Here is a 14,275-nt window from a genome sequence, read left to right as displayed (position 1 = left end):
ATCCGATGAGAGAGAACCAGAAAATGGAACTTGGAACATTCCTGACTAGGAGTATTGAACCATATTAGCGGCCAAAACATGCCAAAAAAAAACAAAAAAAAAAAAAAAACTGGCAATTCACAGCAAGATGCATTTCTAAAAGACATTTTACTAGGAGAAATTCTACGTTGTACAAAATTGCTGCGACCATACTAGTACACGTTCCAAACTTTTGATCAATATACAAAGAAAATACAAATCAGTGCCGTGTTCTCTAAAGCGGTCTTTACATCTAGATTACACTTAAATGTACAGAGTGAGACAGGGTGACCTTAACAAAAAAGAAAAAATAAATTAGAGCCCTACAGCAAATTGCACTTACATGGTGAAGTTCTACAACCAGAGCTTAAACAGTGCTATTGTTCACTAGGAGATAATCCTCACCTCAGAGTACAGACAGAAAAAAATAAAATGTAAAAAATCAGCCGTTACTTCCATATACTGACCATAGTGGCCGTGGTCAAGCACCAGTCCTACAGACCGATTTGTTGTCTTTAAAAGAGGAACATGTTCTTGCCAGGCGATTAAAAATTATGCAATTCATAGAGAAAACAATTTTTTAAAAAGGAAAAATATAATCAGGCCTTGATGAGCTCTGAATGATGATTTAAGAAGAACCAGAACACAACACAAAGATATTCTGGAATCTTCTCAGCAGACAGAACTGTGTGGACCTCCACGGGTTGCTACAGTTACAAGAGAGATGACGGTCTAGCAGTGGGAGGAGCTGACCGGGACGTGACTGAATGCTGCAGGGTTGACCTTTGACTTCTGAACCACAGCGGAGAACCCTAGTGAAAGAATCGCTGGCTCCGCCTCGCGGCAGAGCACCACGGAAACGTCGCCCTTAAAGGGAGATCCACTGACAAGACGTGACCGCGTGAAGCCCTCCTCTGGGAAAGATGCCAGATATCACAGCGTCTGCTTCTCTGAAACTGTCATCTTCAATGGACTTACACGCACTGAGTAATACTTCCTGTTGGATGACTTCCTGTTGAGAGAGTTCAAGTGGGGTCAGGGAAGGATAAACAGTGACCTGAAATTACAGAGAAGCCTTGGCTCCTCCTGCAGTTCAGTTAACCGAAACCTACAGCGGTCAGCTTTGGCGGTCATCACATCTTTCCTCCAAGAACGTGTTCCTCTGGTCGAGCGATTAGCATTTGTCAGAGTAAAACTGAAAGTGAGAGAGAGTTCCTTTGTGCCAGTTCTTTTGTGGTCTGGTGTGTCGCGAGAGCTGTGCTGTGCATCGTCACACACACAGACACAAGAGCATGCAGGCGGGGTCAGCTGACTGCTGCGCCGGTCCATTGAGTGTTTCCTCACTTTTTTTTCATAGTTCAGAAAAAAAAAAAAAGAAATTCCAAAATGCGCAGAGGCTGAACTCTGAACGTCTCGCTCCATCAGAGGGTAGAAACCCTGCACACTGCTGCAGACTGCCTGGAGACAGAGGCTCACACTGCTGCAGACTGCCTGGAGACAGTGACCAGCAGTGCTACAGACTACATGGAGACAGTGACTCAGTGCTGCAGACTACATGGAGACAGTGACCAGCAGTGCTACAGACTACAGTGACCCACAGTGCTGCAGACTACATGGAGACACTGACTCAGTGCTGCAGACTACATGGAGACAGTGACTCACAGTGCTGCAGACTACAGTGACCCACAGTGCTGCAGACTACATGGAGACAGTGACTCAGTGCTGCAGACTACATGGAGACAGTGACTCACAGTGCTGCAGACTACAGTGACCCACAGTGCTGCAGACTACATGGAGACAGTGACTCAGTGCTGCAGACTACATGGAGACAGTGACTCACAGTGGTGCAGACTACAGTGACCCACAGTGCTGCAGACTACATGGAGACAGTGGCTCGCAGTGCTGCAGACTACATGGAGACACTGACTCAGTGTTGCAGACTACATGGGAGCTGTCACAGTGGGGCTTACTCCAAGCAAAAATTAGTAGCTTTCTTCAAAGTGTAATGCTAAGCACAGTTTTCAGCTATGTGATTATACAAAACACTAAATAAGGCAGTTTTAACTATTGATATTCAACATACAGTGTAGATAACATACATTTTACAAACAAAATGTTCAGGGCTCAATGTGCCCAAACATGTGGTCGTGTATCTCCAGTGTTACGAGCGTCTTGGTCCAGCTGAGGAACTCACACAGCGATATGTGCAGTACTGACAGGTCGGTACTTAACCATCGGGTCAGCAACAGAGGTGAGTACCACTTAAAACAAAAAAACTAGCCATATAAAAAGTGTCAGTACAGATCAGTCCAATAACATTCCAGTGATCCAATCCAGTAATACAGCCATCTGGTGGACTGATAACCAGCAGCTGTTCCACAGTGATTCCAGGCTCAGGTTGAGTGGGGTCATATGGGGAAGGGGGGTATTTTGGAGCAGGCATATAGGCCACACCCCCAGTCACTGATCCTAGATCAGATTCTGCGCTCAGTACGAAGCAGTAGAGGGTTGGGAGCAGGGCTAGGTTAGCTGATCCTAGATCAGATTCTGTGCACAGTATGAAGCAGTAGGGGGTTTGGATCAGGGCTAGGTTAGCTGATCCTAGATCAGATTCTGCGCACAGTACGAAGCAGTAGGGGGGCTGGGATCAGGGCTAGGTTAGCTGATTCCGGTTAAGTGCTTTGGGCCATGTGTGGGGCCTTCTGGACTATGTGTGGGGTGGTGTCCAGCTACAGAGGGGGGTCTCCTCTTATCCCCAGAGGCACCAAAACACCCCCACATTCCTGACCCCTCTACTCTAAGGGCAGTGAGATGAAATGTCTAGCAGAAAATCCAGCGGCTCACAGTTTAATAAAAACAAAATTAAACGAAACAAAACAAACAAAAAAAAAAAAACTAAACGCTCCTTCCCAAATTCCCATCCTTTTGGAATGTAGTGAAAAAGGCGGAGACGGGGAGTCTCCAGCGATCGCCGCCCGCCAGATTCCAGATTTTCCTTCCCAAAGCGCCGGTGTCCCGGGACGGGGGGGGGGGCGGCGTTCCCGCGCCCGTCTCAGAGCTCAGTGGTCAGCAGGTGCTTGGTTCTCATGCCGTCCTCCTTGGGCGAGGGCGTGACAGTGCTGGGGGGGTGAAGGGGGGGGGACAGACACAGGACCACACCTCATAAACAGCAGCTCACCCGCCATCCGCCTCAGCCGTGACGCCTGCACGCCACAACGTAAACAACCGTACCGAGAACCAGTGAACTTTAATATAATGAAATTAACTACCGGTCAGTCTGCATCAATGTGTTATACACACAACATGTAACCCTTTAAGGTGTGAGGTAGCAAATATGTCATGAGAATGTTCTTACTTCAGCATTGTAATGCTGATTTCACAATCACTACGGGCAACTGGTAAAGCAATGGATTTCTAGAACGCTGACTTTCTAAAAATCATTCCAAAAAAGGGTTAAAGGTACTCATTTTTACTTAATTTAGCATCAGCCCTGGGTTACATTTAGTTTAAACCAAGGTTCATTTTATTTAAAAACTTTCACAGGTCTGATAAAGGAGAGAAGCTGCACTGGGGTGTGTGGCTATACACACAGACACTAGTTCACTGCTATTTGGGACAAGAGGAACTCATTATAGGATTAAAATAAATACGCAATGACTAAAAAAAAAAGGAAATAATTAAATGCTCAAGAGCAGAAGTTAGCCTGAAACTGTGCATCTGTAAGGCAGCCATTTTGAAGCCTGGGTAACTGAAGAAACAGTCACACAAGACCAGAGTTATGCATGCCTGCGTACAGCAAAAATGCACTGAGCAGTGCGACTGATCAGAGACCTGCCCACAGGAACACCTGGGGGGCAGCTATGAGAGAGGAAGTGTGTCAGAAGAGAATGGAAGGATGACGTTTAGGATGAAACCGGCTCTTATTCAAGAGTTCACCTTGAACAAGAGCTAATATGTGGTGCTTTGAGCCCTGGTTTAGGGCACTACAGCTTAGTGCACTATAACCTCAGGCACAATGGTTTAGGGCACTATAACCTCAGGCCCAATGGTTTAGGGCACTACAGCTTAATGCACTATAACCTCAGGCACAATAGTTTAGGGCACTACAGCTTAGTGCACTATAACCTCATACAATGGTTTAGGGCACTACGGCTCAGTGCACTATAACCTCAGGCACATTGGTTTAGGGCACTAAACCTTAGTGCACTACGGTGAGTTGTAGGCCACAGGAGGGAGGGTGGGCAGTTACCTGGTCGCAATCACATTGTGAGTTTGAGAGAGCTGCGGATGGGCGGTGTGAGCGCCCCCTTCAGGGTGGAGGGGGGACGCCTTTCCCGAGCAGTCATGGTCAAGAAGGCCGTTAGTAAAGATGCCGCTCTGCCCAGACACAGGAGAATGGAGGGGAAGAGGTCAGTCGCTACGCAGCTACATGATGGACAGAGAGTTAGAGACAGACAGAAGGACGTTCTGACAGGACTTACTGCAGCCGTGGGTACGATCCATCGAGGAGTAATCAACGGTTTGGACTGCACCTGCAGGAAAAACGGTGGGACAGCCAATCAGAACAGTCACATGACCCAGATAGGGTGTATATCCCATTGCCCCAGGCGTGGTTGCCAAGTGTTTAAGAGCAGCACTAGTTGGAAGGGCAGGCGTGTGGAGTGTGCAGCTGGACAGCAGAGGGTCTAAACTTACTACTGGGGTGGGGTCTGTGAAGTCTATCAGATTATCGGTCACGGGTGCGATCAGGAGCTCCAGGTCTTCTGGTTTTGCCTGCATTACGAGAAGCCATATATATATTTATTTTTTTCACGCAAGCACATGCCACGGTGGAAAAGCACACTAGCTAAACGCCCCCCCCCCAAACCAATCTACCCAAAGAACATGACAGCTGCCTACCCAAAACTCAGCTGAAGTAAATGGTAAATGGCTAAATGCTAAAGAGCACAGATGAAATGGCTAAATGCTAAAAAGAGCGCAACTGAAAAAGTTAAATGCTAAGGAGCGCAGCTGAAATGGCTAAATGCTAAATAGCACAGCTCAAATGGCTAAATGCCAAAGAGTGCAGCCAAAATAGCTAAATGCTAAAGAGTGTGAAACTTTATTAATTTATAGCGGACAGCAGAGAACATGGTGATACCTTGGTGGGTGGGGCCTCGACAGCAGGTTCGACAGAGATCGGGGCAAGTGCGGGAAAGAGGTCTTCGGCCTTCAATTCGTCGCTGAGGAGAAACAGGAGGTCCGTTCACCACACACCTCACATGTACACAAGCACTACACATGAGCCCCGAGCCCATCTCACACTTAACCATATCTATAAAGCACAACGATCCATCGTCTACTGCCAGCAGCTGTGTACACTGATTGAACAGCCGCCGTTTCTCATTAAAATACATTTAGCGGTGATTGCGGTGTGTAGGTTGCCAACGTATAACGTTGCAATCAACTCCATTCATGTAAAATTACGATGTTTTCCCAATTTACACATTAGCATCCTTGCTAGCCAACGCAGTCTTCAGTATGGTTCCTAGCTGACTGAGGCTCCAAGCAGAAAGTGTTCTTTTAAAGTTCTTCCACACGCAGTTGCTGACGGTGGTCAGGAGCAGACCTATTAAAGTCACGTCCTCCCAGGATCTGCTGGATCACAGCTCACCTCTAAAGGCAGCAAAAAGCGAAACGGACAAAGGGCCCGCTCTATCCTCCCTTCCCCCTCATCCCCCCCACCCCCCCTCCTCTCTCTGCATGCCGTTAAACCGGTGACAATTTCCTGTGTCACCCGCCGCATCCCGCCGGTTTTACCACGTCCTGAGACGGCCCTCCGATCGCCGCCGCCCGGATTTAGAGTTTCGGTGTGACCGGAGCCGCGACACCCGGCGCCCAGAACAAAGCGTCGCGGCCGGGTGACGGCCCTAAAGTGGCGGGGCAGGCGGGGCTAAATCTCTGGCCGCGGCCGAAACCGAGACGCGCGAGCGGAGACGCGGACGAAGCGGCGCCTGCTCAGAACCACGGCCGGCGAGGACCCCGCAGCTGACGGACGAGGCGGGACGATAAATGAGACGGCGCGGCAGGAGCTGTGGAAACTGAGCCTCTTCAGTAATCCCTCAGACGTGCTCCGAACCCCACTGTGGACTCTCAGAACCCCGGGATAATTATAGTGAATGTAGCCTGCGCTCGCCGGTCCGGGATCGGCCAGAAATTCGGGAAAAGCAGAAGAAGACTGGAAAAATAAAAATGATGGGGGGGGGGGGGAAGCATCCTCTGGAGTTTTTCCCAGGAGACTGTGGGGCTGTGGTCCCAGTGGGGTCTTTGATGTCGAAGGCCACGACACCAACCAGAGTTTATGAGGGGGGGGGGCCGTAAAGGCTGTTCACCTTGACTTTGAATGAAAGGGCGTCCCACAGCCTTTGGGTGGGGGTGGAGGGGGGGGGGGGGGGGGGCGCTGTTAGCATGCGACCGCGATACGCCCAGTTTGGATGCCCCAAACACCCTCTCGCGGGCCAGCGCAACACGTGGGAAAGTGCCGAATCTAGGGTCATAGCCATAACAGGACCATAACAAACCAAGGTTCGCCTTCAACAAACCATTTAGCTTTTAGCTGAAACACTTGTGTTGTGCTCAATGAAAGAAGAAGAAATGCACAGGGTGCTTAGGGTGGGTCTGTCAGCCACTGACAAACTCTCCCGTAGATGTGGGGCGTGTATGTGTTAGTGTGTGAGGCACACACCATGTTACCCACAGCTAAATCTGCTAGCAGCTTGTGGTCAGTCTACAAGCTGTCAATGCTATGACACAGTGAGCACCTGAGAACTCCACTCTTGTGCAAATGCTCCAACAGCAGCACCTACAGGTTCTTCAACCAAAGGTATTAGCTGCAGTTGAATCTGACCTGACCACAGAACAGGCTCTGTGAGGAATTTGATCTTTGCTCAATCCCATTCTATCAATGTTAAACTGCACTCCACCATCAGTAAGAGAAACTGAATTAGGGCATGCTACCCCATGAGGTTCTACCATGAGGTTCACAACCATAATGTTAAATATGGAGCAGTCAAAAAAAAGGTACTGTGGTCACAGTGGGGACTTCTCATAACCATGCTAATTTTAGACAGCAGGCGCCCTCTACTGACCACTGACCATTTGCAGCTTGCAGAAGACTTGCACAACATAATCAAAATAAATCCTAATAAGGCTGCTGAACTGGAACAGGTATATATATTTGTTGAGTTCAATTACCCTATCAAACAAAAGCATTTTATTTTAAGAATTAATTAATTTAAAAAAAGTCTCAAATATGCACTCAAGTGGTTTCGTTTTGGTCGGAAATTTGTAGGTATAGTTCTCCAGTGTGCTGAAGTAAAGCTGGAGCACATTTCATTGTGAAAGAGTTACCAGGCAGAAAACGATCATGTGACACAAGTAGGTTCAGCGCTGTACCACCGCCAGATGGCAGCAGACAGCTGTGTGGTGGAGGAAATGGAGGCATAGCGGCTTTGTTTTGCAGGGAGGAAGGAAAAAAAAAAAACACCAAAAACACAGGATCTCACATGCCCCCACACAGCACAAAAATCACAGCTCACAAACTTAACTCACTGGTCATAAGTGCCCAAAAACATGATCAATATCAGTGCCCCTAAGTGCAGTCAGCAGCCTCTATGCTGTATCACACAGTCCGCTGGCTGTCAGAAGAACAGACAGGTGGTCCCTTTAATCTGGGCGTGTCCCAGTTTCTCTCTCAGACACCGGCCCACAGGGATTACACCCACACCTCCTTCAGTGGCCTTCTCACCGTTTCCCATAATCCACTCAGGTGAGACACACACACACACACACTCTCCCCAGTCTGGACTCACCTGGGGCCCACAGGGGCCGGGGGTCCTGGCTTCAGGAGGTCTCGTGACTCCTGGCGCTCTGTCCAGCCGCTGGCAGAGAGAGAGGAGCTGCTGCCCAGCCGCCCGCCGCGGCCCCTATTCCTGTGAAGAGAGCGCGGCGCGTTATAGAGACAGAGAAGCCCTGTGACACTGCGCTCACTCTGCCAGGGGAAAACACGCATATACTGACCAAACCACGACATCTACTGACACAGGCAACACACAGCTACTGACACAGGCAACACACATCTACAGGCAACACACAGCTACAGACACAGGCAACACACAGCTACTGACAGAGGCAACTTCATCTACAGCCACTGGCAACACACCTACTGACACAGGCAGCTATCCATCTACTGACACAGGCAACACACAGCTACTGACACAGGCAACACACACCTACTGACACAGGAAACTCCATCTACTGCCACCGGCAACACACACCTACTGACACAAGCAGCTATCCATCTACTGACATGGGCAACACACATTCACTGACATACGCAACTCTCCATCGACTGACATCCCAACACACATCTACTGACATGGCCAGCACACATCTATGGACACAGGCAACTCCATCTACTGACACAGGCAATTATGCATCTACTGACACAGACAACTCACATTCACAGACATAGGCAACTCTCCATCTACTGACACAGCCAGCACACAACTACGAAAGGCAATATACAACAACTGACAAGGCCAACAGGCATCTCCTGACAGAGTTATCGCATCCACAGATGCAGCTTACACACAAATTCTAATGACCCAGACAAAACACTGATAGAAAAAACACCATTTACTGACACGGCATTTACAGACACAAACACAATTTACGACATGGCACAATCGCAGCTTTGAATGAGCACAGCCATGTTTAACATGAAACAAAATCTCTTCAAAGGTTTACCACTATATTGAAAACAATCAACTGAGGCTATCTAGCCTATATTGTACTGTTCAGAAGTGTAGCTCCTTGTTTGAAACTGTTGTAAACCAAGGCCAAGTTCATACTGGCTGACATCTCACACGCACGTGAACACACATACACACACACACACACGCACAAACACAAAGGGATTTGTTTATCCTTGTGTGAGAGTGAGGTGTCTATTCAGAGATGATGTCAGGGATGAACCATGCAAAGGACTCTGATGAATATTCATGAGGCTAATCAGCTTTACAGTGCTAGGCTGTGATTGGCTGGCCTGGCTGTGTGGTGGAGGAAAGCTTGTTAAGACTCAGGGCCTGGTTATAGGCTCCACAGCTGACGGTGTTCAGCCACACTTCCAACAATGTTTAGTCACCCTTTCCAGTGTTCAGCCACACTGCCAGCGGTGTTCAGTCACCCTTCCCAGTGTTCAGCCACACTGCCAGCGGTGTTCAGCCACACTGCCAGCGGTGTTCAGCCACACTGCCAGCGGTGTTCAGCCACACTGCCAGCGGTGTTCAGCCACACTGCTAACATTGTTCAGCCACACTTCCAACAGTGTTCAGCCACACCGCCAGCTGTGTTCAGCCACCCTGCTAATGGTGTTCAGCCATACCTTAACGCCGCCTCTTGAACGTTACAGTTCTTCTCCCCGGTCACTATGTGCTCCTCCCTTGAGCCCTAAACAGACAGAGAGATGCTATCACATTAACATACTCACCGGCATGCTGGGCAACCTCTGCCCTGGTGAGACTTGAGATGCAATTCAATTAAAGACAGCACAGCTGCATTTACATTTGTGTTGCATTCATAAGGACCTCTTTACCGGCCCTTCCTGCAGAGCTGTGAAAGGTGGGGCAGCCCATCCTGGAGGGTTCTGGGTAAAAGCAGGATGTTACCCTGCACACAGGTGCCTAACACTAATCACGCACCTTGAGAGCAGCCTCCGCCTGGGCTTTCAGGATGTTACTCTTGAGGTCCTCCGGGGGGCGCAGCGGAGCGAGCACGGGGCTGCTGCTCACGCTGTTCAGACACTTCTCCGTCAGCTTCACGACGTCCTCCTGAGAAGAGCAAGGACGCGTCCTGTTACATCACTTCCTGTTGTCCGCGGCTGCGTAAGAGAGTTGCCGCCTCACCCTCAAATCAGCAAAGTGAGAATTTGGGGCAGGGTTTGAGGGATGTCTCTGGCCTCAGAACTAAAGGAGGGAAATCCCACAGTGCACAGCAGCACATGATTTCACACAGCTGTGAGCAGTTAAGGACAGAAGCGGGATCCCAGGATTCCACTCAAACCCCAGTGAGGGAAATCACCTACGTTAGTGTTTATTCAGCCGTGAGTCAGGAGTGCACAGCTCTCGCTCTGAAGCCCGGAATGGAGCTACACTCCACAGTAAAGGCTGAGGGACTGGAAGCGGACGCTCTGGGGGAGCAACCTTGTAGCCTCGTAAAACTGCACCGTGACTTAACCTCTGTAAACTGCACTGTGTCATAACCTCTGTAAACTGCACTGTGACTTAACCTCTGTGATCTGCACTGTGACTTAACCTCTGTGAACTGCACTGTGACTTAACCTCTGTGATCTGCACTGTGACTTAACCTCTGTGAACTGCACTGTGACTTAACCTCCGTAAACTGCACTGTGACTTAACCTCTGTAAAACTGCACTGTGTCATAACCTCTGTGAACTGCACTGTGACTTAACCTCTGTGAACTGCACTGTGACTTAACCTCCGTAAACTGCACTGTGACTTAACCTCCGTAAACTGCACTGTGACTTAACCTCTGTAAACTGCACTGTGACTTAACCTCTGTGAACTGCACTGTGACTTAACCTCTGTAAACTGCACTGTGACTTAACCTCTGTGAACTGCACTGTGACTTAACCTCCGTAAACTGCACTGTGACTTAACCTCCGTAAACTGCACTGTGACTTAACCTCTGTAAACTGCACTGTGACTTAACCTCCGTGAACTGCACTGTGACTTAACCTCCGTAAACTGCACTGTGACTTAACCTCCGTAAACTGCACTGTGACTTAACCTCCGTAAACTGCACTGTGACTTAACCTCCGTAAACTGCACTGTGACTTAACCTCCGTAAACTGCACTGTGACTTAACCTCCGTAAACTGCACTGTGACTTAACCTCCGTAAACTGCACTGTGACTTAACCTCCGTAAACTGCACTGTGACTTAACCTCCGTAAACTGCACTGTGACTTAACCTCCGTGAACTGCACTGTGACTTAACCTCCGTAAACTGCACTGTGACTTAACCTCCGTAAACTGCACTGTGACTTAACCTCTGTGAACTGCACTGTGACTTAACCTCTGTGAACTGCACTGTGACTTAACCTCTGTGAACTGCACTGTGACTTAACCTCTGTGAACTGCACTGTGACTTAACCTCTGTGAACTGCACTGTGACTTAACCTCTGTGAACTGCACTGTGACTTAACCTCTGTAAACTGCACTGTGACTTAACCTCTGTAAACTGCACACTACACACTAGAACTCTACTATGCACACATCAGAGATCACTGCTGCTCAGAACGCTTGCTGAGCGCTGGTTCTGAAAGCGACGGGTTTGACTCCGTACATATCCCCAAACCGGACCAGTTAAATACAAGCTCAATTACAATATAGTTCACACGTACAGTAACAACGTTAAAAAACTCACACACACACACACGTGTGCACGCACATGTGCGCACACACACACGCATGTGTGTGCGCGTTTTGTAACGTTGTTACTGTATGTGTGAACTATATTGTAATTGAAGTTGTATTTAACTGGTCCAGTTTGGGGATATGTACAGAGTCAACCACGGTGCTGTCAGAAGCAGACACACACATCTCCAGCTGGTCATCACTCTCAGGTCAGCAGACGCGTGCAGACGGCCAGACAGCGAAAGCAGACAGACAAACCGGAGCTTTAATCGAGCCTAATCCTGAAACAGCCTCGTTAGGGCGAGTCGCGTTATCAAGGCGCGGTTGTGTCCTGCAGCTTTAAGAGAACAGAGGCGCTCCTCCTCCTGTTTACAGGCCTCGCCGTGGCCATAGTAACCTGCAGACTGCGGGCTCTAATCTCCTTACGCAGGGGTCATAATCTTCAGCAGGGCCCACTAACGCAATATTCGCAGGTAGCACCAAAAAAATCTGCCCACGGGCCTCCGTATGACTAAGCACAAACGAATATGTTCAGTTGCGAAAACAGTGGGAACAAACAGCACGAAACAACAACAACCATTATCCTGCTTAGGTGGGTAAATAAAATACTGTGGCGTTAGAATGGGGGGGGGGGCTGCCCCCCCCCTGCCCATTTGCATGCTGTGTGGCTGGCTTTGTTCCCAGCAGGCTGTGGGGCGAGCTTGGTTACCCCCCCCCCAACCACACACTGGCTCCTTCCGCCCGACCGCACTGACCTGGTTGTTCATGTTGAGGTTGATGTTGGATCTGGACGCGGCCGAGATGGGGGCGCTATCGAGCTCCAGCTGCTTCAGCCGCGCCGCCGCGTCTACGGGGGGAGGAGCAACGATCATGACCAGCGGTCACATGACCCCCTCATTACACCCAGACCCTTATTAAACAACCTGTTCTCACATTGCCTGCACCCCATTTCACTAGACAGGGGCACCAGAGAAAGAACAGCTTTAATATGCGGTGGGCAGCACACAAGGTCCAGCTCTTAAGAAATGCACTGATGATAATAGGCCACAATATCAACACTTTTATGAGCATTTGCTGAATGAGTGTTCCCGGTCCCCATGGATACAGGTGTGTGTGTGTGTGTGGATGCGTGTGTGAGTGTGTGTACGTACAGTATGTGTATGTATGTATGTATGTATGTATGTGTGTGTGTGTGTGTGTGTGCGCGCGTGCGCATACAGTATGTATGTATGTATGTGTGTGTGCATACTACATGTATGTATGTACGTGTATGTGCACGTACAGTATGTGTGTATGTATGTGTGTGTATGTGTGCGTGCGCGAATACAGTATGTATGTATGTGTGTGTGTGTGCGCGCATACTGTATGTATGTACGTATGTGTGTGTGCATACAGTATGTATGTATGTACGTATGTATGTACGTATGTGTGTGTGCATACAGTATGTATGTGTGTGTGTGCATACAGTATGCATGTGCGTGTGTGTGCATACTGTATGTATGTATGTACGTATGTGTGTGTGTGCATACAGTATGTATGTATGTATGTACGTGTGTGTGTGTGTGTGTGTGTGTGTGCATACTGTATGTATGTATGTATGTATGCACGTGTGTGGGCATACTGTATGTATGTGTGTGTGTGTGTGTGTGTGTGTGTGCATACTGTATGTATGTATGTATGTATGCACGTGTGTGGGCATACTGTATGTATGTGTGTGTGTGTGTGCATACTGTATGTATGTATGTATGTATGCACGTGTGTGGGCATACTGTATGTATGTGTGTGTGTGTGTGTGTGTGTGTGTGCATACTGTATGTATGTATGTATGTATGCACGTGTGTGGGCATACTGTATGTATGTGTGTGTGTGTGTGTGCATACTGTATGTATGTATGTATGTATGCACGTGTGTGGGCATACTGTATGTATGTGTGTGTGTGTGTGTGTGTGTGTGTGCATACTGTACACGCTCGTTAGTATCTCACCGCAGAGAGACGTACTCTCCTCCGCCGCTGCGGCACCGAAGGTCGCAGGAACTGCACTGGATCCAGCTTCCTCTGGAAGGCCCGCCGTTGCCATGGGAACTGGAACTCTGATGACCTCATCGATGCATGTCTCCAACAGGTCCGTGGTTTCCAGCAAATCGGCCACAAGGGGTTTGCTATGAAATGTAGAGGAGGTGGGGGGCCATTAACAAACCAGGACATTCACCAGCCCAAAACCCCCCCACAAATGTGTACCTTTACGTGTATCTTTAAATGCTTACCGGCAGACTGCTGAGGGGGAGCCAGTCCAGAGGAGACCGCGTGATCTGGGGCGAGATACCCAGAACCGAATGGGGCAAGGTTCTGGCTCGAAACACCACCAATATGCCATTGACCTTTGACCCCTTCGGGCACCAGTAGGGGCCTGATTTAATGCAGCGATTGCTACACGTGAACTCTACAACCTTACAGGGCCCAAGTTGAACTATGCGGTTGTTCCCTGTACTTGGACCGGTACTTCTCTCTAGGGTTTTCGACACACTTGTTCCTGGTTATGGTTATACACTTTGTTGTACGTCGCTCTGGATAAGAGCGTCTGCCAAATGCCTGTAATATAATGTAATGTAATGGACAACAGCCTGGAAAACACTCATTTACTAATAATCTTATCTTTTTTTTTAATCCTGAGGGATACGGGTGAGTTCATGTCGTTGGGTGTCTTTATTCAAATGTCATGGTCAAATGGAGCTGAAACCATGACTGGTGTGTCTTGTGTTGAAATGAGGCCGACTACTATTA

The 14,275-nt window shown here is 48.8% G+C and overlaps 1 protein-coding gene across 4 annotated transcripts in view; it reads right to left on the bottom strand.

Annotated features, from left to right (window-relative positions):
• Window positions 1–128: 128 nt before the first annotated feature.
• epb41l5 (erythrocyte membrane protein band 4.1 like 5) overlaps window positions 129–14,275 on the bottom strand; it is a 41,169-nt gene continuing 27,022 nt past the window's right edge. For 2 of the 4 annotated variants that reach the window (XM_035410590.1, XM_035410591.1), the window contains exons 17-26: window positions 13,478–13,653; window positions 12,249–12,340; window positions 9,759–9,887; window positions 9,443–9,507; window positions 7,869–7,988; window positions 5,159–5,240; window positions 4,714–4,791; window positions 4,500–4,550; window positions 4,268–4,395; window positions 129–3,137 (exon numbers count right to left, since the gene is read on the bottom strand). In XM_035410590.1, coding sequence (XP_035266481.1) covers window positions 3,071–3,137; window positions 4,268–4,395; window positions 4,500–4,550; window positions 4,714–4,791; window positions 5,159–5,240; window positions 7,869–7,988; window positions 9,443–9,507; window positions 9,759–9,887; window positions 12,249–12,340; window positions 13,478–13,653 — 988 coding nt within the window. In that variant the 3' untranslated portion in view covers window positions 129–3,070. The remainder of the gene's footprint in view (window positions 3,138–4,267; window positions 4,396–4,499; window positions 4,551–4,713; window positions 4,792–5,158; window positions 5,241–7,868; window positions 7,989–9,442; window positions 9,508–9,758; window positions 9,888–12,248; window positions 12,341–13,477; window positions 13,654–14,275) is intronic. The other 2 variants (XR_004764487.1, XM_035410592.1) reach the window with 2 other exon arrangements.

This window comes from Anguilla anguilla, chromosome 3 (assembly GCF_013347855.1).
Source record: "Anguilla anguilla isolate fAngAng1 chromosome 3, fAngAng1.pri, whole genome shotgun sequence".
NCBI lineage: Eukaryota > Metazoa > Chordata > Actinopteri > Anguilliformes > Anguillidae > Anguilla > Anguilla anguilla.
This window is presented reverse-complemented; position numbering and strand designations above follow the sequence as displayed.